The 25,811-nt window shown below is 44.7% G+C and overlaps 1 protein-coding gene across 1 annotated transcript in view; it reads right to left on the minus strand.

The window, feature by feature from the left end:
* Positions 1 to 14,328: 14,328 nt before the first annotated feature.
* The window catches only part of G3bp1 (G3BP stress granule assembly factor 1), a 28,582-nt gene continuing 17,099 nt past the window's right edge, over positions 14,329 to 25,811 (minus strand). Inside the window, exons 4-12 of the mRNA XM_052193895.1 lie at positions 25,268 to 25,441; positions 22,603 to 22,693; positions 21,136 to 21,229; positions 18,961 to 19,159; positions 18,138 to 18,239; positions 16,637 to 16,748; positions 16,361 to 16,489; positions 15,744 to 15,853; positions 14,329 to 15,030 (exon numbers count right to left, since the gene is read on the minus strand). Of these exons, the coding sequence (XP_052049855.1) occupies positions 14,821 to 15,030; positions 15,744 to 15,853; positions 16,361 to 16,489; positions 16,637 to 16,748; positions 18,138 to 18,239; positions 18,961 to 19,159; positions 21,136 to 21,229; positions 22,603 to 22,693; positions 25,268 to 25,441 (1,221 nt within the window). The 3' untranslated portion in view covers positions 14,329 to 14,820. The remainder of the gene's footprint in view (positions 15,031 to 15,743; positions 15,854 to 16,360; positions 16,490 to 16,636; positions 16,749 to 18,137; positions 18,240 to 18,960; positions 19,160 to 21,135; positions 21,230 to 22,602; positions 22,694 to 25,267; positions 25,442 to 25,811) is intronic.

Below are 25,811 nucleotides of genomic sequence, written 5' to 3' on the forward strand. Positions count from 1 at the left end.
TGGAGGTCAGTGCTGCCTGCCCCAGAACAGGAAAGCAGTGTAATATATAACATTTAACCATGCTTAACATTAATGCAAAACCCACGAGAACAAAAGATACATCTCTTAAATCAGCCTAGTAACTGCTTAAACTTTTAAAGTCCCCGACGTGATGGACACTATTTCCCCAGAGTAGAAATGGACACAAATCAGCTTGCTGTGGTATGTGCCCCCATCACGCCCTTACAAATGCCATGTCTATCTTTAAACTGACCCCCGTGGACACATGCCAAAAAAAAAAAAATAGCCATTCCGCCTCTGCTTCGAGAGGGTTACGGGACACAGACACGGGTTGCAGAGATGGATAAAGTTGGACCACCAGCAGGAAGTCACTAAAGAAGAAGACCATTGCAGAAGCCCATGGATGGAGAATCCAGAAAACCCCACTGGGCACCGAGCTTGCTCCTCTTGCTTCTGCGCTTCAGCACTGGCCCAACTCAGCGCCAGCCCTACGGCCGTCATGGTCTTCTCGTGGTATTACCAATATGCAATCTTTTTTTTTTATTTTAAAAAAAGTAATAATCTCAAGAAATAATATGGGGAGAGACTGAGTGTAAACCCATGAACTTTCTTCCAAATGTCTATTTTTTTGGAGAGTCTCTTTGGGACTGCAAGGAACTGTGTCATGGGAAAGGTGAGCAGAGCTGAAACCTGTCCCAACTGCCAGGCGGGAGTCAAGCATGAAGACGTGAAAGGGTGAAAGCGACAGCGCTCACGTGGGAAGAGACGGTGATGTTTAGAAAGTCCACTCGTTATATTTTGACATTTCATATATCATAACATGGAAAGTTTTGGGAAATGACCCCATTATATTTTTATAAGTCTTTTTTTTTTAAAAAAAAGAAGATGCTTTGCACAGCTTTAATGTGTAGGAAAGTTAGACAAATATTTCTCTTTCCTTCTAATTCTGAAGTGCCAGAATGGTCCCAGGCTAGCCAGGGCATTCCAGAGGAAAGCAACAGGGATGAGCTCAGGTGGGAGATGGGGTCCTGATGACAGATCTGGATACGCACAGAACGGTCATGGCACAGAGTCTGTAGTGAGGAGGCATTGCCGGTGCTGTCCTGCAGGCTGTGGCTAGCACGATGGTGTACCACTTCTATCCTAGCACTTTACTGTCTTGGCCTTGAGCCAGAGTTATAGGTAGGATGGAGATTGGTCAGTGACAATCAATCTGGAGTTTTCTTTGTCTCCTTCGAGCTAGGGAGCTCAGGGTCAGGATGGAAGAGTGGAGTGAAGAGAGGATGCCTGTGCCCCTCGTCCCCGCCCACCATGCACTTTGCCTGGGGAGTTTTCCTCCCTTCTCTATGGCATCAAAGCTAATGCCTAGATGAGTCTAAAAGAGAAAGCCAAGACAAAGACCAAGGAATCTGTGTAAAGAAAATGCACTATGAAGCCAATGGGATGAGATTGAACTATTGGTATTCCACCATGCCCAAGGTCAGCTGGCCCGTGCCTTCCCTCCTCTTGGACTGTACAAACCAAAAAGATGACGTGTGCTCCTCCTCTGGGGAAGGGGCACAGGACCTTTGTTTATGGGAAATCGTGGGCAGTGAGAGTCTCTTGAGAGGGTAACTCTCATCTGAGGTGGTCTTTTCCTGCCACAAAGATATTCAAGGCAGGAAAGGTGAGGGTGGCCTCGAGAAGACAGAGTGCAGGATGGAGATGCCAATGTGTGCAGTCGCAGCATCTTCCTCAGCACAAGAGAAGGAAGCTTGTCACTCCAGTTCTGTGTGTCTTGGGAGAAGTCACAATTAGTCCTTCCCACTGGCACTTTATTCTCTTTATTTATGTAACACGTATTTGTAATAGAAAGTAATTAATGAAGGCCTCACCTTACCGTTCATAGACTGAGTCAAGTCTAGGTGAGTGGGCAACCACAGGAGGCACCAGGAGCCATCAGAGTCTGTGCTGAGTCATATCTCTCACTCACACTAAACCATCCAGCACCTTCCAAAGTGGCCTCCATAGAAAGTGTTTGAAAAGGGTCACCCTGAAACAGGGACATCGATGCAACATTTGCTCAGTCTCAGCTGAGCTCCTAGGCCTCCATGTCACCATTTTGGAATGGTCCATTGTGAGCTGCCTGGCTGAGATGACAAATCCAGCAAGCAATGGACTCAAACCTTTGAGAAATGTCACTGAAGTCCTTCAGACTATACACAAAGAGAAAAGCCAAATCAAGCCTGGAGTTAATACAACACAGGATAGTGTTGGGTGGATGTCCAAGCTTTGGTCTCTCTGAATGCAGCATGGAGAGAACAGACGGGACTGTATCTGATCTCCCCCCAGCTATGCCTGCTATGAATCTATGCTTACACTAAGGAACTTTGCACAACTGGAAGCTCACCATCCTTTCGATTTCTCAGGGCTCCGTGCAAGCATGAAGATTTTTATGCACAGGTGCACTGACCCACACAGTTCCTGTTGCTTCTCTTCCTCAGAAAAAAAAATTGCAAATTTGCTTTTCTTCTTGTACCACTTTTAATAAAGACCACAAAAGAGAGGAAGAAAGACACTGGAGGAGTTAGGGAAGAGAGAGGGAGAGAGGGAAGGAGGAAGAGAGAAGGGAGGAAGGAATTTGAGCTATATAATTTAGGCCAAAGGTTCCAGGTGACCCCAGTGAACAGGGAACGGCTTTCTTAATTTCCTCTTTAGGTTGAGCATGGGAGAATCTGTGCCCTGGGATTACAGATGTAAGATGGGCAGTTCAGTGTGTGGAAATATGTCGTACGTCTTTAACGAGAATGGCTTACTGGTTTCTGAGCCCCTCACCAGTACAGACTGGTGCTCATGCATACTCTGAGACTTGGAAAAGGGCAATGAGGAGTGGATGACTTCAACAAAAGTCCAAAGCTGAAGCTTGTCCCAGGAGCCAGGTGGGAACACCAACTGCTTCTCACCCTGTGGGTCTGTAGGATCCCACTGGTTTCAGAAAGAAATGGCTCCATTCTGCCCTCTGCTGGAATCTCCTAGCACCTGCAAACCAACCCCTTCTTGGCAAGGGCTCCAGTGGAGAATGTGTGTGTGTGTGTGTGTGTGTGTGTGTGTGTGTGTGTGTGTGTGTGTCTGTGTCTGTGTGTGTGTGTGTTATAGAAAAGTTAATCAGTTCAGTACAACTATTTCCTTTTCTGAACTATCAATAAAATAGAAAGTAACCCCTTTCAGAAGTGCACCAATATTTCCCATAGCGTTTTCATACCTGGGAGACAAACAAGAGGATTGGTTCATTTCTTCCAGCGTGTGCATCTTTACAAGCATCATAAAAAGAAGTGGTGTCTTGCAAGGAGCCATGGTGGTAGACCGCAGGGCAGGATGGCACTCCAGTTAAGATGGTACTGCCACTGGTAACTGTCTCCTATGCAAATTAGATTATTTAATTGCAGTATGCTGAACCCAAAGAGGGTTATCACAACCCTGACAGCAACTGCATCCCCCGGAGAAGTTGACAAGCAGGATATATCCTCTTCAGGGCTCTGGAGTCACAGACATTTCCCAGCCAGGATGGAAATCCAGTTCAGAGCAATGAACTGGAAGATATTGATATCTATTTCAGAAACATCTTCAGCCCTTTCTGCCCACTCTTCACCAATAGCTCTGCCCAGGCAGGTGATGCTTAACTTTCTTGGGATTGATAAGTGGCTAACAAGTCTGTGAATGGGTGAATTCATTTCTACCCACTGAATCAACCAGACCAAAATGTCTCTACCCAAACAATCAGGAAACATGTCCTTTAAATAGAATATGGATTCTGGTTTCCTACTTTAGAAGTTTGAGCAAGAGCCTTCTTATTTTCCTCTACTTTTATGAAACCAGTAACAAGAATCTATGACAAGAGAGGAATGTGTGTGCCTTGCTATGAAAATTCTGTCTGCACAAGGAAAACATACATCCAGGCAAGAGTTTGGTCTACTGAGTTCTGACATCCCAGTGACAGAGAGGACACCCTTAAGTAGGTCAAAATCCCCAAAGTGGGGGCAGGGAGGGAACCTCTGTTGGAAAAGTGCTTGCCTGGTGCAGAGTTAGTAAAAAGAAAGACAGACAACGAGATGCAACGAGACAGCAGGGTAGACTTTTATTAAGAAGAAAAACCAGGGAAGGGGAAGTCTAGTGTAGGAGGCTGGGTACTTACAGGGCAGGAAAAGGAAAGAGGTCCCACCCTTCACCCTGTAGAAGCTCTCTAAATCAATCCATGGTTTTCCCAAGCAGTGGAACTCCAAAGCCCAGAGTTCCTTTAATATCCACTGAACATGAAGAGCCCAAAGCATGCAATGAAATGTCATGGGAGCCAAAATTAAGTAGCCCAGAGAGTACCCACAGGAAATGGGGAACTGAGTTTTGAGACTGGCTGGCGTCCATTTACCTCTTCCACGTATATGGGGTTTTTTTTAATGATGTATTTATTTTTAGTTCATGTGCACTTTCCTGTACACATGTTCATGTAAGGGTGTCTAATCCTTTGGAACTAGAGTCACAGACAGTTGTGAGTCACCATGTGGGTGCTAGGAACTGAACCTGGGTCCTCTGAAAGAGCAGCCAGTGCTTTTAACCACCGAGCTATCTCTCTAGCCTCAGGTATGTGTGATTTTTTTTTTAAACATTCAGCAAATTATTCACCTTCTGTGATCTTGCAGTAACCCTAACTTCCCAAATTGTTCATGAGCACAAACTTGAGGAAATAAAATAATCAATGTTTTTGCTATTGAAAGCAGAATATAGATGAGATAATGCACTAAAATGAACTTGCTAGCTACAGATCAAAAGCGCAGATCTTTTTGTCTAAGTACACCCCAGTATGTGAATGTTCAACATCCTAGCTACCTCTCAAGTGCTGGTGAACTTCATCTTTTACAAGAGAACAAAGATCTTGATCAAAAGCTGATGCTCACCCTTTATTGTCTCAAAATGTAGTGCTAAACAATATAAATCCACTATCCCATCTCCAAGGTTAATAATCCACTCACAGAGCGTGATACACTCTGAGATGAGCTCACTGCGGGTCTACTGACGTTTGGAGACAATGAGAAGTCCGTTGGAGGGCTGGTGAGAATCTTGGAATTGCTGGCATTTGGAGGGTGCAGAGGAACAGAGGAGGACATTCCTTACTTGTGATTTTGAAGAGCTGGGAAATTCTTGTGCCAGGAATGTTTGGACTTGGCTGGAGCGAAGGGTTAGGAGAAAACTGCCTTTCCTGAGGTTTTTCAAAGTCTAGATTTCCTTTAACACCCACTCAGGAGGAAAAAAAAAATGAAAGGCACAAGAGCCAAAGATAAGCATCGTCTTCTCCAAGGGCTGAATTTGAAACTGAGCAGGGTGAGACCTGGTGCGACTATGAATAATTCAGGCGGAGATGCAGTGACAGCAGGCACCAGTGGTGCGAGAGTGAGCATCTCAGGGACAACTCAGGGGGTCTGGACACAGACAGCATTGAGCTCAAATGCTGAAGACTATGTCCATATCAACCACTTACTTTCTGATGATCTCGTCCCCGTTAAGCAGTTAAATGACTTATCCCCTGTGGCACAGCTTCCCAGCTACTTGTCCCAAGCAGGTGTCTGAGGAAAGTTAAAAAAAGAAAAAGTCTTCAGATAAGACCTGAATGGGATTGAAACACTGGCCAATGTTCCAGTAAAGAAGGGATGTCCAGTAACTCCTCACTTTCATCCCCAGATCTAGAGATGAAAGAGGGAAACGGGAGAAAAAAAGAAAACATGTAGACAGTCACCTCGCCCTCACCTCGAAACAAAAACCCTATGAACTAAATAGATGCCACTTCATCTGTGGCTCTCCAGCTGCACCCCAAAGCCCGGGTGTTGACAAAACAGGCCTACAAACTGTATACCCGAGAACATGTTCGCTTCTGTCCCAAGAGCCCCCAGATCACCCCTTCTGTGTAGTAAGGATAGTTTCATTCTGACTGGATTCTAGTGAAGGCCAAGTCTGGCTCAGTGGGCTTCCAAAGGAAAAATACAGGCCTTTGAATGTTTCAGTCTGAACAAAGCAACTTGACCATTGGGTCAGAGTCTGGGCCAGAGAATTCTCTAAGATTATTGTATGCCACAGCCAAGACTGAATTATAACCAGTCATTTAGAATATGACATTCTAAACAGAAGTATTCTCAATTTACCTATGACTTTCTTTTTACCTCCCCTACATGTGCTATGCTAAGTCCGGAAGTGGTATATTATGAAAGCTAAGTGTCCAAATAAAACAATGTAGGAGACAGTGATTGGAGCTCTAAAATAGTTACGAGCATGGGAGATGGAGGATGCCAGAGAGAGAGAGAAAGAGAGAGAGAGAGAGAGAGAGAGAGAGAGAGAGAGAGAGAAGTAGACTGTGGAGTGTTGGAAACCCAAGCTGAGCAGTCACATAAGGAACAAGTGACATTCTGATAGAGTGGACGGGGCAGTATTAGGCAGACTGAGCAAGAGCTGAGGTCGGGAGGTAAAATGGCAGGACTCCTGTAAGCATTGCTTGTCCTCTCGGGTGAAGAGTAGCAAGTGGGAGACATGTTAAGAGAGGTAGTCTGCCTATTGGGCCCACTTACAGGACATGCACAGATCAGGTCTCACTAGGCAGTTTGGAAGAAGAGAGCAAGAAGTTTGCATCTCCTTTCTGATCCCCAATGTCCCCAGTCTGCTCAGTTTCATCCACACTTCTCATGGGAGAACCCACCTTTCCTTGATCTTAGACGTATATAAAGCAAGTCACTGGCAATGCACATCTTAAGGGCATCCATTCATCCCATTGAGTGTCGAGAGTTGATGCTAAGATGGCTCTGGAGCTAGATAGGAGTACAGGATTTGGGCTTCTTTATTCATGTCGGTGTGTGTGTGTGTGTGTGTGTGATCTATGTGTGTGTGATCTATGTGTGTGATCTACGTGTGTGTGTGACCTATGTGTGTGTGATCTATGTGTGTGTGTGTGATCTATGTGTGTGTGATCTATGTGTATGCACGCATGTGTGTGTATAGAGGTGAAAGGTAGCTGTATCCAGCTTTTACACGGGTGTGGGGATCCGAACTCGGACCCTCAGGCTTCTGCAGCAAGCACTTTACTGACTGAGCCCTGAAAGTTGTGATTGCACAAAGAGCACGCCGTGAACAATGGCCAGGAAGGTTCTTCCTGGAGCAATCAGCTGATGGAGCACAGGATACAGACAGTGAAGACCTGGGATGCTTTCTGTTTTCCCCCATGATACTGATAATTAAAACTATGACCCTTGGCACGCAAGGCTACCACTGAACCATATCCCTAGCGGTATATTGACGGTGTTTCTATAGCCGAATTTGTGGTCCAGGCATCACCTTGTTGTTGATCTAACTGAAAGGCAGGCCTGGAGGAAAAGACATCTAGGATGTTGTTTTCATTCTTAGCTACATCTAAACACCACTCCTCCACCCTAGAGACAATTTGTTCCAGGCACAAAATCAGAAGGAAAAAAAAGCATGGAGGAAAAGACACAGACAGGAGGCAGCGGCTGTTACACCATTATAGGCGCGCATGCGCACGCAAAAGGCCAGGTTTCTCCCCCTCCCCCCAGGAACTGCCTTCCTTCCTGTGGCAAGTTTAGGAGGGGTATTTTGGCAGAGTGATTCATAATATCTCCCTTCATAAAAGATTGTTCCCAAGTCCTAGTTTGAAAGTGGATGAGGGAGGGCCTCACATAAGCTGTTAGACACGTTAACCTTCTCCATGTTCAATGCATTTCTACCTCATGTTAAAAAACACTGCGTGCCCTCAGCACGCCAGTTTAGCCAGAAAGGCATCAATGAAGCTGAAGTGTTGAATGAGATAAATTGCACAGCATTTCAGATCCATTCAGTTTCATGTCATAATGATTTCATCTTCCGATGCTGGAGCCATGATAATAAATAATATCATCACTAACAAGTTAAAATGAGACAAATGAGCTGGCCTCCAGAGGGGCTCATCTTGCTTCTTTCTTCTACTGAACACACACACACACAAGGCCTACTCCATGCTGACATGCATACTCACAACAGCAAAGGGGTACAGGGCATGTCCTCTTCTCTTTTAAGTAAAGAGAGTTCTGCTTACAAAAGATTGGCACAGCAGAGGCCTCAATGGCCTCAAAGAAAATTTGAAAAACTGGACAAAATACATGTCTTCTGTCGCCAGAGGCTTGGGATAGACAGAGTGAATCCCAAAGTGACCAAGTCAGCCAGTTGTGTGGTGCATGCCTGTAATCCTAGCACATAGAGGCTGAGGCAGAAAGATCTAACTCCGGGCTACACAGCGAGTTCCAGACCAATCTGAGCTAAATAGTGGGACCCTGTCTCAAAAACCAAGTGGTCAAAACAAAAGCATAAGTACTTTAAGGCCTTCTTGTTATTGTCAGGATAAACATCATTATAGCTCTGTTGTGGTCCATGCAAGTACTTGACCACGCTATTCAAAGAATAGAATTGATAAAAAATAAAGTGACTCTTCAAACAAGCCATGGGGCTTCCAAACAAGATCAGACTGGTTTGCAATACGCCTGGGTGGTCAAGAGCGATGCTGGGTTTGCCTTGTTCATCTCAGACTTGGCACATTCCCACACCTCATCTGGACTACAGATGCATTCATTGAGACAGGCTAGCGTCTACTGTCTACCAAGGGGACTTCCTGTGGACCTGGGAGCCACCTCCAAAGGACATACATACCCTTTGTTGTCACTAGTTCACCCATTTAGATATTTGCACAGAGCTAACCTGTCTTAAAAGTTCCCTGGCTTGGGTTTTTAGACAGAACAAACTCCAGATGAATCTTTGGGTAACTTTACATTTCCTTTTTCCCTCCCCAAAAAAGTGAGGTTCCAAATTAAATGTGTCACAATGCTCAAGGGAGGAAAGTCAGCTTCTTACAACACTAACTCCCCAGACATTGCAACCCTAGAACAGAAAGGCATTGTGCCATCCTTCCAATCACAGTGCCAGTGTGAGTGTGGGGTCCATTAGAGGTAAGATACCTACACTGTCAAGTCCAAAGCATACAAGAGCTGTGCTAGGCTAGGCACTGAGGGATGAGCTGTAAAGGGCTTGATCACCCAGGATGGGAGAGGTTTCCACAAGCCACATAGACAAAGCAGATGGAAGAGTAGCAGTCCGGGGACAGCTCTAATAAAGTGACCTGGAAATTTGGGTCTAAACAACTCTCATGGAAGTTCCTCATCCTTTCCCAGAAGAGAATGTGACCGTGTGTTTTCTATGGAAACTTCTTTGTATATATGTATAAATTAGGTATGGCCTTAAAGCTGCAGTTAAGGATCTGTCTGGCTCCCACCTTAAGCAGCGTGCTAAGCAATCGCTTCCTTAAAGTAATATTTTTACCTCTCATTGGACATTCAACCTTGAAGAAGCAATTCCCTCTGGCCCCTTCTTTTTTTGCATGAAGTCATTAAAGTTATGACAGGGTTTGTTTTGTTATTTTTGCTTTGTTTAGGTTTTGGCTTATAAAAAATCTATTTCTGCAGTTTGAAGATGGAATGTAAAATTTCTGTGCTGTATATAGAAATATATTTATTGAGCCATCCATAGACACACATCCATGCCAATTCTAATGGAAAAAAATTAAAGTTTTTCTGAAATTTTCTGTGGTAAACTCCTAATTGTTAGACTTCACCAATTTTGTGAGAACTTCTGAAATCCTACAGGTACCCCAGAGAAAAACCTATGTGCAACCCAAGAAGCATTTCACTTGAAGAACTTCACATTGAAAAAAAGAGAATTCATTTGTTCAGCCATGAATATTTATTGGTAGGTACCACTGTAGGTTAACACAGGTGACTCATTCATAGACCCTGCCACAGGGGGCTTACAGTCTATGGGACCGCTGAGAGAAAACAGTGTGGGGAATACAACGCCAGAGTTGTTTCAAAAAGATCAATCTAAAGATGAAGCAAAGACCAGCAAGGTCCTGGAGGTGGGTGGAGCGAACTGGGAAGTCTGTTGAGGTAGTATAATGGGATTTAACTGAACCCTGGATGCAGGGAGGGAGGGAGGAAGGAAACTGACCACTCTCTTCTAGCAGGGTGGAGCTTGAGTATTGAGCTTGTGAGAAATCAGTTGTTCTGCAGGAATAATGCCTAAAATGGACTAGGGACAAGCAGGAAGAAAGTCTTAGACCAGGAACTTCCTCCTCACTCACACAAGTCCCACCACCCACCCCGCAGCCTCCCAAGAATTTCCAGTACTGAAACATCACACGATCTGAAATTGATGGAAGGCTACCCCCAGTCACTGACTCAACCATCATGGGGACTTCAAAGTGTCAGTCCTCAGTTCCTTAAGAAGTCACAACCTAACCCGGTGGTAATTCCAATTCCAGGCTAAACCTTGCGAGAGGCAGAGTCCTCTAGGAAGACCCTGCTTATGACAAGGAATGGGACAGAGCTACAAACAGACAAACATAACGAAAGGGGGGTGAATCTGTTCACTGACAGTGTTCAACAGAGACAGGTCTTGACAAAACCCGGCATGAGAGAGAGGTGGGGCACACAGGCACATGTGCAGGGAGGGGTAGGCACGTGAAGCTAAGGTCTCAGAACACCCAGGAGTATCATGGGGACTTGTCGTCATCCCACAAGTGCGAGCAAGTCAAATGGAAAGAAACAGTGGGTTTTTAATACATACATGACGCATCCAGAGCCTGGCAACAGGGTGTGCTTCCACCCAAAAAACACTGCCCCTGGGGCAAAACCACCAAAGTACAAAATACAGAATGCCAAAGGACCTCGGAGGAAGTGGCAGTTTTAGGTATTAAAACATCACACTAGCAGCCAAGCGGCGTGGGTGCATGCCTTTAATCCCACCAGGCAGAGACAGGTGGACCTATGAGAATAAAACCAGTCTTGTCTACAGAGCAAGTTCCAGGACACACAGAAACCCTGTCTCTGGAGAAATTGTTCTGTAAAGTGAGAACCTGAATTCAGTCTGTAGAACACATGTGGTGTCACACGGAGTTCATAGGTGAGTTCCTGGAGCTCACTGACTTAATCACAGCTTAATCAGAGTAACAGGTGATAAGCCTTATTTAAAAGAACAAGGTAGAGACTGGTGTGGCGATGAAGACCTTGAATACCAGCATTTGGCAAGCAGAGGAAGCCAAATCTCTGAGTTAAAAAGGCGTTAACATAGCTACTCTCAAGCTATGTAGCAAGTTCCAGAACAGCTAGGAATACACAGTGAGATGTCTCAAAAATCAAAAACAAGCAAAATCATGGTAGAGAGCTCCTGTGGAAGCTCAAGGCTTACACACACACACACACACACACACACTCCTGTTCCCTTCCCCACACCTCACAAAACACAACTTGCTGAGACAGTAAATGCATCCCTAAAGGTGGGTGGGGAGCAGCTCTGTAGAGGGCAACGAAGGAGCTCATTTGCTTCTTCTGAACGCCACAGAACTTGGGTCTGCAAGGCGGCCATCCATCCTAGGCACTGGCTGGAAATAGGCTCCTAGCTCAATATTGTAGGTACTGTCCGAAGCCCTGCCTGCTCCTGGAAGCCCTGTTCACTCAACTGCTTCCCACCATCTATCTCTTCTCCTTATTACTGTGCCACAATCAAAGGCAGAGATGAAAACTAAGCAGCCTCACGTGTTTCGCTGTATTGTTCTTAAGCCAGGCTTTTGCTTTGCAATCGGGGCTGGTTTTGGATTCACAGTCCTCTTGCCTTGGTCTCCTGAGCACCTGGATTAAGCATGTGCCACAGGCTCTTAGTTCAACTCTCCAATTCCCATTGCTCCAAAGCAGCTGAGATTGCAGAGCACAGGAATACCACCGCACAATGAAAGCAGATAAAAGTTTTGGCTAAGATTTACTTCCAACAGATCTGAAAACAAGAGATTCATGCCTAAGAGTATCTTGCTGCTCTTCCAGGACATTAATTGGATTCCCAGCACCTATGTAGGAGGGCTCACTCACCTGTAACTCCAGCTCCAAGGGGCCATAGGTGTCCTCAGGCACCTGCACACACGTGGCCAACATTCACCCAAACATGTACACATAAAAAACAAAGACTCACTTAGCTAAAATACCCATCACGGGTCCTACATCTTAAGCTTAGTAACAAAGACCCATTCACTGAATCTTCCCTACAGATCAAATCTTTGACACTGAGAAGGCTGCAGGGTCAACCACTGCTGAAAAAGCTTTCTGTGTGACCTTGAGTGCCTCTTAAGCTCTGAGGTTTAGGCTTCACATGGTGTCCCTGACATCCAGACTCAGCAGGGCAAAAATGTGCTGCCAAGCTCAGGCCAGAGCCCTTCCAAAGCACATTCCCAACACATACACACACACACACAATCTGAGGTAGAAGAGAATGGTTCTTTCATATTCCAACCCACCCACAGGTTGCTGTATTTCTCAGATCAATCCAGACCATTCTGTTACCCTTGGTCTCCAGAAAATGAGGGGTGGTGCCATGCTCCCATGACACCTCCTCACCTTGCACTGCAAATGTCCAATCACCTCATTAGGTTAATACTCAGGTCAATATTAGGAAGAACTTCTTTTCTAAATGCATGACTTGTTACGTAATTGTGAAAATCATTTTTAGGTTTACCTGAGTTGCTGAAACTTTTAGAGAATATTGTATAGGCCAGACTAGCCTTGAACTTGAGATCTTCCTGTGCCTGAGGCCTCTAGCATCTGAGACTATACAGGCCATCGGGTACCATTTGGACTTTTCTCAGAAGTAATGTAGGGTGTCTTTGCTGCCCTTCTACCTTGCTTTTTGACAGTCACACTATGCAATCTTGGTAGGACTGTAACTTGCTTCACAGACCAGACTAGCCCACAGAACCACACACATGCTTTTGCCTCCTGAGTGTTGGGATTATCATCATAAACCACCAAGCCTGGCTCAGTTGTATCTGTCACCGTAACTTTTAAGCTTTAACACAGAAGTACATGCTGCACCCATTTGCATTACTGCTGCCTGAAACAAATGAAGTGCTAAAACTGACCCCAAACAGTCATGTGACTTAGTTACCTGTTTACAAGCAGATGCTGCCAATATTCAGCACTGTGGCCAAATCTCACATCGTTTTCATCCCAACTACCCTTTCTAACAACAAACTGGAGCATGTCTTTGACAGTTCTAAAGTCAGAGGCTAGAGCTAAGGGGACAGCTGAGGCTAAAGCACTATGTACAAGTATAAAGACCCAGAAGCCAGACATGCAGCACATGCCTGAAACCCCTGTGTCCTTACAGCAAGATGAGAGGCAGAACCAGGAGCCCACAGAAGCTTGTGGCTTATGGGCCAGTTTCAAACTGTGGAATATAAGGACTGGTTCCCCAAGTTGTCCTGACTTCCAGAAGCATGCTGTGGTACACCCATGTATGAAGCTGCGCGCGCGCACACACACACACACACACACACACACACACACTGAGGAACATTAGGAAAGTTAAGTTTGACATTGGTTGTCTACAGATTAATGACATCCACAGGCTCATGTGGACAAAACCTTCACCCATGTCACACACAGCATTCAACACGCAACACTGGAAAGTGAGTTTTAGCAGTCTACATTGCCAGATGAAGTTTTCTTCCAGAAATATTTTAATAAAAATTGGCCTTTTTCCAAGAAACACCCACTGCATGTCCATCAGTAAAAGAGAACCGTAACAAAATAGAAAATTTACCATATGGCTATGATTTAAAGAAAAAAAACGCAGACCCTGGAGCACATTAGCCAAGTCCGATATTCAATCAGATTTTTCTTAGGGCCCACCAGGAACCCAGACAGACAGCAGAGTAGAGTGTGGCACACGGAGCCACTGAGGTCACAGGCCTCGCAGAAGCACCTTCCTCCAAAACATCCCAGTCTGAGGCGTGATTTTAGGATAAGGCAGAACAATGGTAACACGACACATACACGTGATCAAAAAACTTCTACAGTTCCCCCACATACTCTGAATCTGAAAACAAATCTAGAATCTTTATTACTTTTCTTTAAACAATTGCCAGGACCGGAATCAAAGATAAATAGAAGGCACAGGTTTGCTTTGTTTTGTTATCAGATTTGGGGCTTTGTTTTCTTGCTGGAATTTTTTGTCCTTTTTTCTTTTTTTTTCTTTTTTCTTTCTTTCTTTTTTTTTACAAATACAAATAAAACATGAAAAACTACCTAAAAAAAAAAAAAAAAACCTAACAATTCAACAAAAGTCCTTAGCTGTGTTCTAGACATTGACAGGCTACATCACAATTTAAAAATCCAATGGTAAAAATGGAGGTTTAGAATTGTTTGGTAATCACATGTCAAAAGAACAAAGTTCTGGAAACACCTTTTATTCAGTTAGCCACACCAGCAAGGACCCAGTGGCAGTTGCCAAAAGGCAATTTTTCCACACCAGAAAGGAGTCATGACTTGATTTTTCCTGCTTCCAAAGTGTTTATCAAATCCTGTGTCTCCCAACAAATGAAACATCCGTTGTCAGTGAAACCGAGACACGCTCCTCTGGGGAATGGCCGTAAAAGTCCAGTCTGTGTATGCAGCGTGAGCAGGAAGGTCAGTCTTTCCTCTTCTTCTTTACAAATCTATTCCTCCTAAAGTATCATTCCGGAAAACTGGGAACGAAGGACTAAGGGGTCAAGGGAGGAGAGGGGGTTGGGGAGCACACACCATGAACACAAGCGAAATTAAAATTGTACAAACTCAAGCAGTTTATAATAGACTACTCCGAGACACCAAAGGCTGGTTGTAGGAATTCACCATTCTGCAGGAGCCAGGGCTGTGTGCTGTGTAGAGATCTGAGCCAAGCAATTCACTGCCTTGGAGCTGTAATCCCCCTGCCCACGCCAAAGCCTGGTTTCTGCACCATGCCTCCGCGGGGAGGACCTCTCATCCCAGCACTCGGCCCGCCGCGGGGGCCTCCGGGTCCCCGAAGGCGGTTATCCCTGCGGTCGCCTTCCCTTGCAGCTCGAGTCTTCTTCTCTTCCACATTCAGGCGGACCGCACCTCGGAACATGATGGGCTGTGTGAGGACCAAGGAAAGCAGACACTCAGATCAGCCGACTATCACACGTGAGCACAGCCGCCCTGCTGAGCAAGCAGCTTTCAACCAACTAGTTCTCAAACGTGTTGAGCTCATAAAACAGCTTTCTGTGTTCCTGCTGCATGCAGAGGTAAACTGTGCAAGAAGTAGAAAAGCGCCAATTTAAACAGCCCGAAGCATGAGTATCATTGTACTACTAAAGCAAACTTCAGCAAGCACCATGATATAGATGCCTCCACAGCTCTGAGAAAACCTTCTCACACACTTAGGCAAAATACTGATACCTCTCAATTGAAAAAACACCATGAAACTGACTTAAATAAAATTCCTACAGTCCTGCAATTTTGGGGTGAGAAAGCAAGGCACGGCTTCCGAGCTGGAAGGCTGTGTGTGATCATCACAACAGCACCACTCAGCAAGCCGGCACTGGGAGCCCGCCCCACTGACACACACTGGGAGTCGGCCCAGTGAGATGGAGAGGGCAGAGGCACCTGAACCACCTGTCTCCTGCAAGCACAACTTCTAGGTGAGCCTGAACAGCCAGAAGTCGTGGAGTTATCAAAATAGGTTAACTCCACTTCTGGGGGATGTTTCCCACTCTTCTCACCCCTAAAGGCACTGCACACATCTGGCACACACATGCAAGCAAAAAATACAGACATAACAGACACACAAAATGCAAAATTGCTTACCCTTTTATTAAGGACCTTCTGAACAGGTTCAGAATCATCAAACACAACAAAACCGAAATTGGGTAACTTCCCACCGCTGTTGATGCGCAGCTCCACCACATTCCCAAAATCTGCAAGAGGAAAACACTGAACTTCTCTGCAGACACCCAGCATGCAGTTTAGATCAGAAAAAGATGAGCTATGAACTTAAATGCAGTTGGTTGCTAAAATGTCATATTAAAATGCCAAATAGAGTTCTAATGCTCCTTAGATGAATACTTTTAACTGAGATTATTAAGTTCTTAAAGCTCTGGGGGTTTTGAATTTCAGAGCTTAAAAAAATGATCCAAGTCGACAACGCATTGTGTCTCACATGTTCCTTGTATACCACTGTAAAGGAATCTTATACAAGGTATACTGTATACAACTCATGACACTGAGTCAAGGTGGAATTTTCCACTTGGTGTCATGATCAAGGGCAGTATCAGTTATGACATTCGTTATTTCAGAGTGAACACTCAGCCCAAAAGTCACTGTACCGTGGACTAAACAGACCATTAAGACCTGACACTACACCTGTGCCTCCACTAGGTGGCAATGCCTAAAAACTCATGGCCACACCGAGAATCAGCACCTACTTTGGAAAAAATCCTTCAGTTCCGACTTGTCAACCTCATGTGGCAGGTTCCCAATGAAGAGCTGGTGACTGTCCGGGTGCCTCACCATCCTTCGAGGTTCCACATCTCCCGGTTCACCAGCCTCACGGACTTAAGAGACAAAACAGACCCTCAGGAACTCTCATAAACAAGTTTCCTGCTGCCCAAACAAAGCCAAGTCTTTCCACTGCCCCAGCCAGGCCAGAAAGTAAGTTATTATCTCAAAACCACCCCAAGCTAGAAGTGACCAGAGCTTACTTGGTCGGGGTCCTCTCTGAGGAGGGATACTGATCCGCTGCTCTCGGGCTCTCTGATCTCTCTGAGGCCTTTGTGGTGGAATCTGAGAGTCAGGCTTAGATTCTGGACGGGGCTAGAAAGGGTTACAGATCAACCTTTGTGAGAAGCCAAAGCCAAAGTAGTCTATCTGATAGATCTTAATTTTCTTTTAGAATTTTTCAATTCACGTGTTGTGTGTGTGTGCGTGTGTGCGTGTGTGTGTGTGTGAGAGAGTGAGAGAGAGAGAGAGAGAGAGAGAGAGAGAGGTAGGGAGAGAGGGAGAGAGGGAGAGAGGGCATGCAACACAGGCATCCAGCTCAGCTGGGCCACCTCCCCAGCTCTGTAATTGGTTTTTCATTTTCCTTTTTTATCCCGCATATCTAAGTGTTTTGCTTGCATTCATCTATCTGTGCATTTTGACAGAGGAGGCCAGAGGAGGGCATAGGATTCCCTGGAACTGGAGTTTTAGATGGTTGTGAGCCACCATGTAGGTGCTGGCAATTGAACCCAGATCCTCTTCAAGAACAGGAAACCTTAACCATTAATCCAACCATGCTCTCTGCACAGTTTTTTTAACATATATATATATATGTATATATATATATGTGACTTAATATACATATATAATATATATGACTTAATATACATATAACTTAAAATAAATGTTTGTAGGGCTGGACAGATGATTCAAAGAGCACTGGTAAGTCTTCCTGAGGATTCAAGTTACAGAGTCCCAGCACCCACTTGGTTGCTTACAACTGTAACCGCAGTGCCAGGGATTCCCCATATTCCCCATGCCCTTTTCTGACCTCCAAGGACAGCAGACAGACAGAGACATGAGTCAAACAAACTTGCAGGCAAAATAGCCATAACCATACAATACAAAACAAATGTTTAAAAGTATGTGTTCTCTGTGCACTCAAACTCACACATCTCCTCTGGAGGCAGAAGAGGAGGACATGGGATCCCCTAGACTGGAGTTCCAGACAGTTGTAAGATATAATGTGACACTGGGAATTTAACCCAGTCCTCTGCAAGGGCTCCTAATAGCTGAGCTGTTTCTTCTATCTCTTGTCAATTTTCTTAAAGGAAACTGTTAACCTAGAAAACAGCAATTCTGGCTCCAAGGAGATGAAGCTAAGCAGCTCCAAGGTTTACCGGCCAGCCAACCTCACCTAATCCGAGATCTCCAGATCAAGAGAGACCTTGTCTCAAAAAAAACAAAGTACAGGAAAAATGGTGGAAGTTGGCCTCTGGCTTCTACCTGCATGCACGCTCCCATAGAAAGAAAGCTTCACACATCAAAAAGATGCTGCTTTCTGGCAGTTCACCACACTGCTGTCCTCAACAAACCAACACACCCCAGGATAACACCTTCTATCCTCTTGCTGTATACCAGACTCTCTCCCTTTCTCTAAACCTGTTAAGTCTCACATCCAAAGCATAGTTAAATCTGCCCAAAGTCCTAGATTCAGACCCTTACCTGTGAGGCTGGCACTTTGACCACATGAGGTGGTGTCCCCGTCACTGGAACAGCCCCACTGGGAGGGAGGTTCTTACTAGTCACAGATGCCCAAGAAAATGTCTAGGGAAGAACAGAACACATCAGAGCCACACAGCCATGATCTTCTGCTTCCCAACACCTCTGCCATCACTCACAGGCATGAGAATCTATAAGTATCAGCCATCTCACAAACTGTCTTGGAAGCAGCCAAGCCTATCACCACAACCCCATAATCCCAATACTTAGGGGACTAAGATAGGCCAACCTGGGCTAAATAGTTAGATCATCTTAATTAATGTCAACCAAGTAATTATAACAAAAAAAAATTTTAAAAATAAACTAGCAAGAGTTGGGGGGGTGTCTGTCTGTGCACGGCATGCCTTTCAAGTTCAGCACTTGAAAGGCAGAGGTAGACAAATTTCTGAGTTCGAGGCCAGCCTGGCCTATAGAGCAAGTTCCAAAACAGCCAAGTCTACATAGAAACACCCTGTCTCAAATAACAAACTAGCAGAGAGCAGATATGTGACTCAGCAGCTTTGCACAAACTCCTGGGTTTAGTTTTGAGTGCCTTATAAATCAGGAATGGCAGCACAGAACTATAATCCCAACAGTCAGGAGAGAGGAGCCAGAAGATCATCCTCAGCCTAGGCACCATGAGAATCAATTTCAAAACAGCAGGAACCTGTAGCAACCAATGCTTGGCGCATACACACCCACCCACCCACAACCTAGGGCAGACTTTTAGCATAGCAACAAGAAACAGGTAATAAGACAACAGTAAGTGCTAAGCCATGACCCATACCCTCAAGTCCTCCTGTGCCGGAGCCACGTCTGCCGGGGCTGGGGATGTGCTCTTCTGCACATCCTCCGGAGCAGCTTCTTCCAGTGCAGGCTCAGGCTTGTCCTCCTGGATGTCAGACACAGGTTCCGGCTCGGGCTCTGGCTCGGGCTCTGGCTCCGGTTCCACAACAGGCTCTTCTAAATGCTCTTCCAAGTCGTTGCTGTCATAGGAAAATGAGACCTATTTCTAGGACTCACCAGACACTGAGCCATCTAATGACTCCAGAGAGAGCTCTCAGGACAAGAGCTTGTTTGCTAAAGTCTAATGAACATAATGAACAAAACAGAAGTGGCTCTCATTCAGTTACTATTAATTAGCTTATTAATATATGGATCACAAAATCCTTGTAAAGGAAGATCAAACTCTCTGAGGCATAGCACAGGCCCAGCAAGCCAAGTAAGGACAGCCAGTCTCAAAATAAAGTAAAGGTTATCATCTGTGGCTTTAACCACACAAAACAGGCCCCATAGAAATACACAAGGGGGCTGGAGAAGTGACTTAGTGGTTAAGAGCACTGGCTGTTCTTTTCTTCCTGAGGTCCTGAGCTTAATTCCTAGCACCCACATCCAAAGCCCTTTTCTGATGATGTGCAGAAGCACATACATACAAAGCACCCATACACATATAATACATAGATATCTTTAACAAAACCACACACCAGGAGTACCAGGGGTTCTGGGAGAGAAGACATCAGTCACGACTGAGAACAGTGGTTATATTCCCACACCAGTTGCTAAGGAACGCTGTTCCTGCCCCTGTTCTCCCTATACCTGAGCTTAGTAAGTCTGTGGTAAAACACTCTCAGCCTAGAGTGAACAGGTGTGACAACTCCTTTATAAACACTTGAAAAGGGGGTGGTAAACACTGAGCATTAACACACAGTACAATCACAGCACAGTGGCCGTCAGGACCATAAAAAACTAAGACAAAAACAAAACAAACAAACAAACAAACAAACAAAAAAACTAAGACAACACACTCATTACTTAAGGTCATGAGAAAATTTTAAACAAGGGTTTTGCCATGTAGCTCAAAAATGTAACTGTCCTTTTAAAAAAAAGTCTACATATGCTTTTAAGTGTATACAGTACACCAAAAACATGATTCCTGCGAATGAAGTTAAAGGAAATACTAAGCTACGATGGGGTGGTGGGAACTAAACTCAAGTCTTCTGCAAAAGCAGCCAATGCCCTTACTTACCACAGCTCTCCAGCCCCCAGGACACCTTTAAATTTGTTTTTTATTCCATTTACTTATTGTGGGGAGGAGAACTAAGACACACGTCTCAGCACACACGTGGAGGTCAGAAAATAACCTGAAGTAGCCAATGCTCTCTTTCCAACACAGGGTTCCAGGAATCTAACTCAGGTCATCCTGTGCCACTCTGCTTTCTCTGGAGCCACAGGACTGGGCTATGAAACTTCATTATTACTCAGCTTATGGGTTTGAAATCTCTAGTTACATGAACTATTCTGATACATGTGTGCATGCCTACAATCCTACCATCTGGAACACTTAGACAAATGCTCTAGGCTTAGCCTCAGCTACATAGTGAGTGCCTGTCTTAAAAACAGTTCTCACCCTGAACCACACACATTCAACAGTTTCCACAGTACCTCCCATAAAATAAATAAAAGGCCGGGCGGTGGTGGCTCACGCCTGTAATCCTAGCACTCTGGGGAGGCAGAGGCAGGTGGATTTCTGAGTTCCAGGACAGCCAGGGCTACACAGAGAAACCCTGTCTCCAAAAAACCAAATAAATAAATAAATAAATAAATAAATAAATAAATAAATAAATAAATAAAATGAATGAATGAATAAATAAATAAATAAATGTTGCATATTGCTAGTTATTAAGAAATAACACAATTAAAATATTTTCCTAAAAAATTACCATTGCTTTGCTGCTGAGCCCATGCAGGCTATGTTCAAACTCTCAGCAATCCTCTTGCCTCAGCCTCGGGAACACTGGGATTACAGGCATGTCTCCACAACTGACTTACATAACGCTGAGGGTTAAACCCATGACTTGGCGCATACTTGCCAATCTCTCTATCCACGGAAAATCCCTAAAAGACAAGTCTATCTCTCCAGTTCTTATTGCAAGCCTGGGCAAGTGAAGAGAAGTTTTCTTACCTGACAGTCTGATCATAGAAAGTTCCAGAATCATCAGGCACCACCTCTGGTGTCTGCTGTCTTTCTTCCGGTTCCTCTACTTCTTCCTCGGATTCTAAGAAAGGAAGAAATATAAAATCTTCCTTCACTACAATTGATAACTACAATCACTCTATATTCATAAATTTCTTAATTTACAGGTTCTACTGTAGACCCAAAGAAAAACACAGTAAAGAAAGCAGGGCAATTTGGTAAAGCCATAGCACAGACTTTAAGGGAAAAAATTAAGCATTTTAATTAAGAACACTGAATCTTGGCTGGGCAGTGGTATCGCATGCCTTTAATCCCTGCACTTCGGAGGCAGGGGCAGGAGGATTTCTGAGTTTGAGGACAGCCTGGTCTATAGAGTGAGTTCCAGGACAGCCAGGACTATACAAAGAAACCTTGTCTGGGGGGTGGGGTGGGGGGAGGAAATGGTGGGTGTGGGGATCTCTCAAACTCACACCCTCGAGTAACTCCCCTTTCTCAGACATGCAACCAACAGTAACACAGACTGAGGCAAAAGTTCTCATAAAGAAAATATCAGACTGAAAAACACTGCAGTCAATAGACAAAAACAAAAACAACCAAAAACCAACCCACCTCTCAGACAATGTACCTACAGCAGGCCCTCCTACCTATTAGCTGTGTTAGCCAGCCTACAGAAGGAAGGAATGCACCTAACAGGTCTATATATTTAAAGCTCAGGACACTGAGACTACTATTCCCCACAGGTCTGATGTTGCGCCCTGGTCTCCCCTTTCTTCCAGGCACCTTCTACACTTTCAACAGCAAAAAGCTTTAAAACAGCATTCCCTGCAGAGCCAAAAGCAGGCACTTCCACTGCCCATTCTACAAAACTGGGGCTCCCTAGGAAGCCGGCATGCTCTCACCACCATTCAGTGCAGCCTTCTGCGTGGTATTCTGCACTGAGCCATACTAACTGGCCCGCTTCTGACCCACTTACATTAACTAGGTGTGGTTTGAAGAGGTGTGGCCTCCACAGATTCATGTGTTTCAATGCTTGGCCATAAGGAGCAGCACTACTAGAAAGTAAAGCCTTACTGGAATAGGCATGACCTTGATAAAGGAGCTGTGTCACTGTATAGGCAGGCTCTGAGGTCTCCTATGCTCAAGCTCAAGTGTGAAATCAGCCTCTTCCAGGATGCCTTTTGATTCTAGATGTAGAACTCTGGGCTCTTCCAGCACCATGGCTGCCTACATACTGCACACTTTCTGCCACGATGATAATGGAATGAACCTCTGTAACTAAGCCAGCCCCAATTAAACGTCTGTCTTTGTAAGAGCTGCCTTGGTCATGGTGTCTCTTCCCAGCACTAAATTCCCTGTAGACCCCTCATACTGGTAATTCATAAAATACAGTGTAACAGGAAACCTTAAGTCAGTCTGATGCCACACAAGTAACCATGACAATAGCTTCACACTTACCCTCTTGAGGCTCTGTGACAAAGCCACCAAAGACCTCATCTTGGTATCTGAAGATGTCATTGTGAACATAGAATTTGTTGGCAACAGAGCCCTGCAATGTCAGCAACAAGTTTTCAGTTATTAAGACTTATAAAAAGCTAAACGGTAAGCATTCATCTGTTTCCTGCTTCTGATGCAATGTGGCCAGCCTCCTCATATTCCATCTGCCATAAAGGACTGTATCCTCAATAAAAAGTGAACCAAAGCAAACCCAAATCCTTTCCTTCCTTTAAAAAACAAAAATCACTATACCAGTGGTTCTCAGCTAGGGGAGATTTTGCCCCCAGCAGACATCTGGCAAAGTCTAGATAACATTCCCAAGCCTGAATGCCCTACTGTTTGAAATCCTGATTGTACAGTTGTAAAGAACTTCGTAGCCATTGCTAAAATATCCATCCTTACTACCTGATAGTCACCCATGGGGGTTGGGAGAGGCAGGAAAAGTCTTTTATAAGATGTCAAAGATGGCCAGGCGATGGTGGTGCACGCCTGTAAGCCCAACACTTGGGAGGCAGAGGCCAACCTGGTCTACAGAGTGAGTTCCAGGACAGCCAGGGCTACATAGAGAAACCCTGTCTTGAAAACAAACAAACAAAAGATGTCAAAGATGGAACATTTTCAACCATTTAGAGGCATGGTAGTTTGAACTCCAGCAGGTATTTAAAATGCTACCTCTTATGTTAAGAATATTAATTCATATATTCATGGTGGTATAACTCAAAGATTTCTTATGTGAATTTAGACACATTTGAGCCCAAATCCAATCACCTTACTTACTGGCTATTCAAATTTTCTAAAGCTATTCCCTCATCCATAAAAAGTGAAATATCAAGACATACCATAGTGCTTTGTGTACTGAGGTGGTTTACACAATAATATATTTCTCAAGGAAGATAAATGTTTCCCTTCAAAGACAAAAGGAAACTGAGTCTGTAATTATCAATATAGGCTGCAAAACCCTCCGCATATGGAGAAGTCATCAAGCTGTCATTTTCTTCTTCTCTTCTTCCTCCTCATCATCAAATCTTTCTTCTTCCTCTTCTTCCTCCTCCTTCTTCAAGACATTTCTTGGTTTACTGTGGGCCGGCCTTAAGCTTGCAAACCTCCTGACTCAGCTTCTCAAAAGGTGGAATTATTGGGCTGGAGAAGATGGCCTAGTGGTTTGGAGCACTGGCTGCTTTTGCCACAACCAAGGCTCAATTAATTCCCAGCACCTACATAGCAGTTCACTACCATCTGTACCTCCAGTTCCAGGGAATCCACTGCCCTCTTGTGGACTCTGAGGGCACTACATACATGCAGACAAAACACCCATACACATAAAACAAAACTCTCTCTCTATATTTTTTTTTTAAAAGCTGGAATTTTACTCTAAATCCTGCCTGCCCCCTCAATGGTGTTTCTAGAATATCTGCATTTATGAAGCTGATGTAGAAGGTCACTGTGATGTCCAGGACAGTCTGAGCTACATAATGCAGTTCTATCTCAAAACAAAAACATCCAAATGATTTTTTTTTAAAGATAGGAATAGTATTTTACTATCCTAAATAGGACTGTTTGGATGACGTCCTTATGAGCTGATTCCATTCCTACACAACTTCCTGCCCTTCTTTCTGAAGATGCCATCCCCCTGTGGTACCTTCAGAAATCTAACTACAGAGAAGCATCATAAATGGACAAACAGCTAATGGGCCTTGAGCAGGGAGGGTCAGGGCCAGAACAAGGACATAAACCATGCCATGCCAACACAGGACAGCATGAAGGGGTCCCACTGATTAGATCCAGGATGAGGGTATGTTAAACAGCTATTAATAAATCATAACTCACTCAATATACTAGAAATGAATGTTGGAGTAGGGGGATCCTTCTAAGATAATACCAATGAATGAACACAGGGTGGTGGATAATATCAGACATTCCCATCTCTCTATCACCATTCAGCCAAGAACCTCAAATGAAAGAATGACAGTATGCAAAACTGATAAAGAGCAGCACGTTTATACAGGATCCAAAGATTAGTCACTTTATAAACCAGACAACAAAACTGTGACTTTACAATGGCGAGACCTGAACCTAGGGGGACCAGAGATGCATATAATATCATGTCACTGATGAGTGAAAAAAGTTCATGACGTATGGACGACGTGGGACTGTCAATGCCAAGCAAACCAGAGGCAGAGACTATAATGACAGGGAGCAAGACACACAACCAGACAAATGCAACAGATAGTTACATAGAGAACACGGGTCAAGAAAAACAAACCACTATGGAAGACAAGCCCGGCATACTTTCTGGAATTCAGATATGGGTTTACTGAGTGAGTAATACTGAGCAGTATTTTCTAAATTTGGTAGGTAACAACAGGATGATTATGAAACAGAATTCCTTGTCCTTAGGAGATGCCAGCTGAAGGGATAAAGTCTCCTTCATTTCAACAGTTTGGAGGAATCTTCCATAATCTTCCTGGACCAGTGAAGACACCACAGCTCTAGGACAAGGGGACAAAGCAGCTCTTCCCCTGCGGCCATACCTAGAACTCTGAGCCTCCAGGAGTCTAGACTCCACACAGCTTTTAGTCTTTCAGTCCTCTATAAGTATGGAGCCAACAGCCATCATGTGACATACCTCAGGAGCCAAGACAAAGGTCTGCATGAACCTCCGCAGAGCTTGGTTGTTGTTGGACAGCAGCCCCATCACTTGGACCACCACCCCGTCATTCAGAGTTGCGTGAGCATCCACGTGGCGGATCTTGGTGTGGCAGTTGGTGAAGTTTTGTGACATCACTTTCCTGTGTATTTCCTGAGGAATGGAGGCAAGAGTCAATCCCTTGGGAACTCACCGGTTCAGAAACAGAAAACAGCCATTGCCAGCACCAAGACCAGACCCTGGCAGATCTTCCAGCTCCACCCTGTTTTCTCACAGATCTGTACTTGACACTCAACCCTACCTCCTGCTCCTTTGAGCAGACCCAAAACAGTCTGACACAAGTGCACTGAAGGGCAGAGACCTGCTATGTTCACACCAGCTCATCTCCAGTTATCTTGACAGGACCTAGGAAAACAGCCTCTGGGACAGTACCATCCTACAGGCAAGAGGCCCCTCTGGACTGTAAAAAAGGGGGGTGGGGCACCAGCATCCACCTATCCCTGTTTCCATCTTTCTCAGGTGG

The sequence above is a fragment of the Apodemus sylvaticus genome, chromosome 10 (assembly GCF_947179515.1).
Source record: "Apodemus sylvaticus chromosome 10, mApoSyl1.1, whole genome shotgun sequence".
NCBI lineage: Eukaryota > Metazoa > Chordata > Mammalia > Rodentia > Muridae > Apodemus > Apodemus sylvaticus.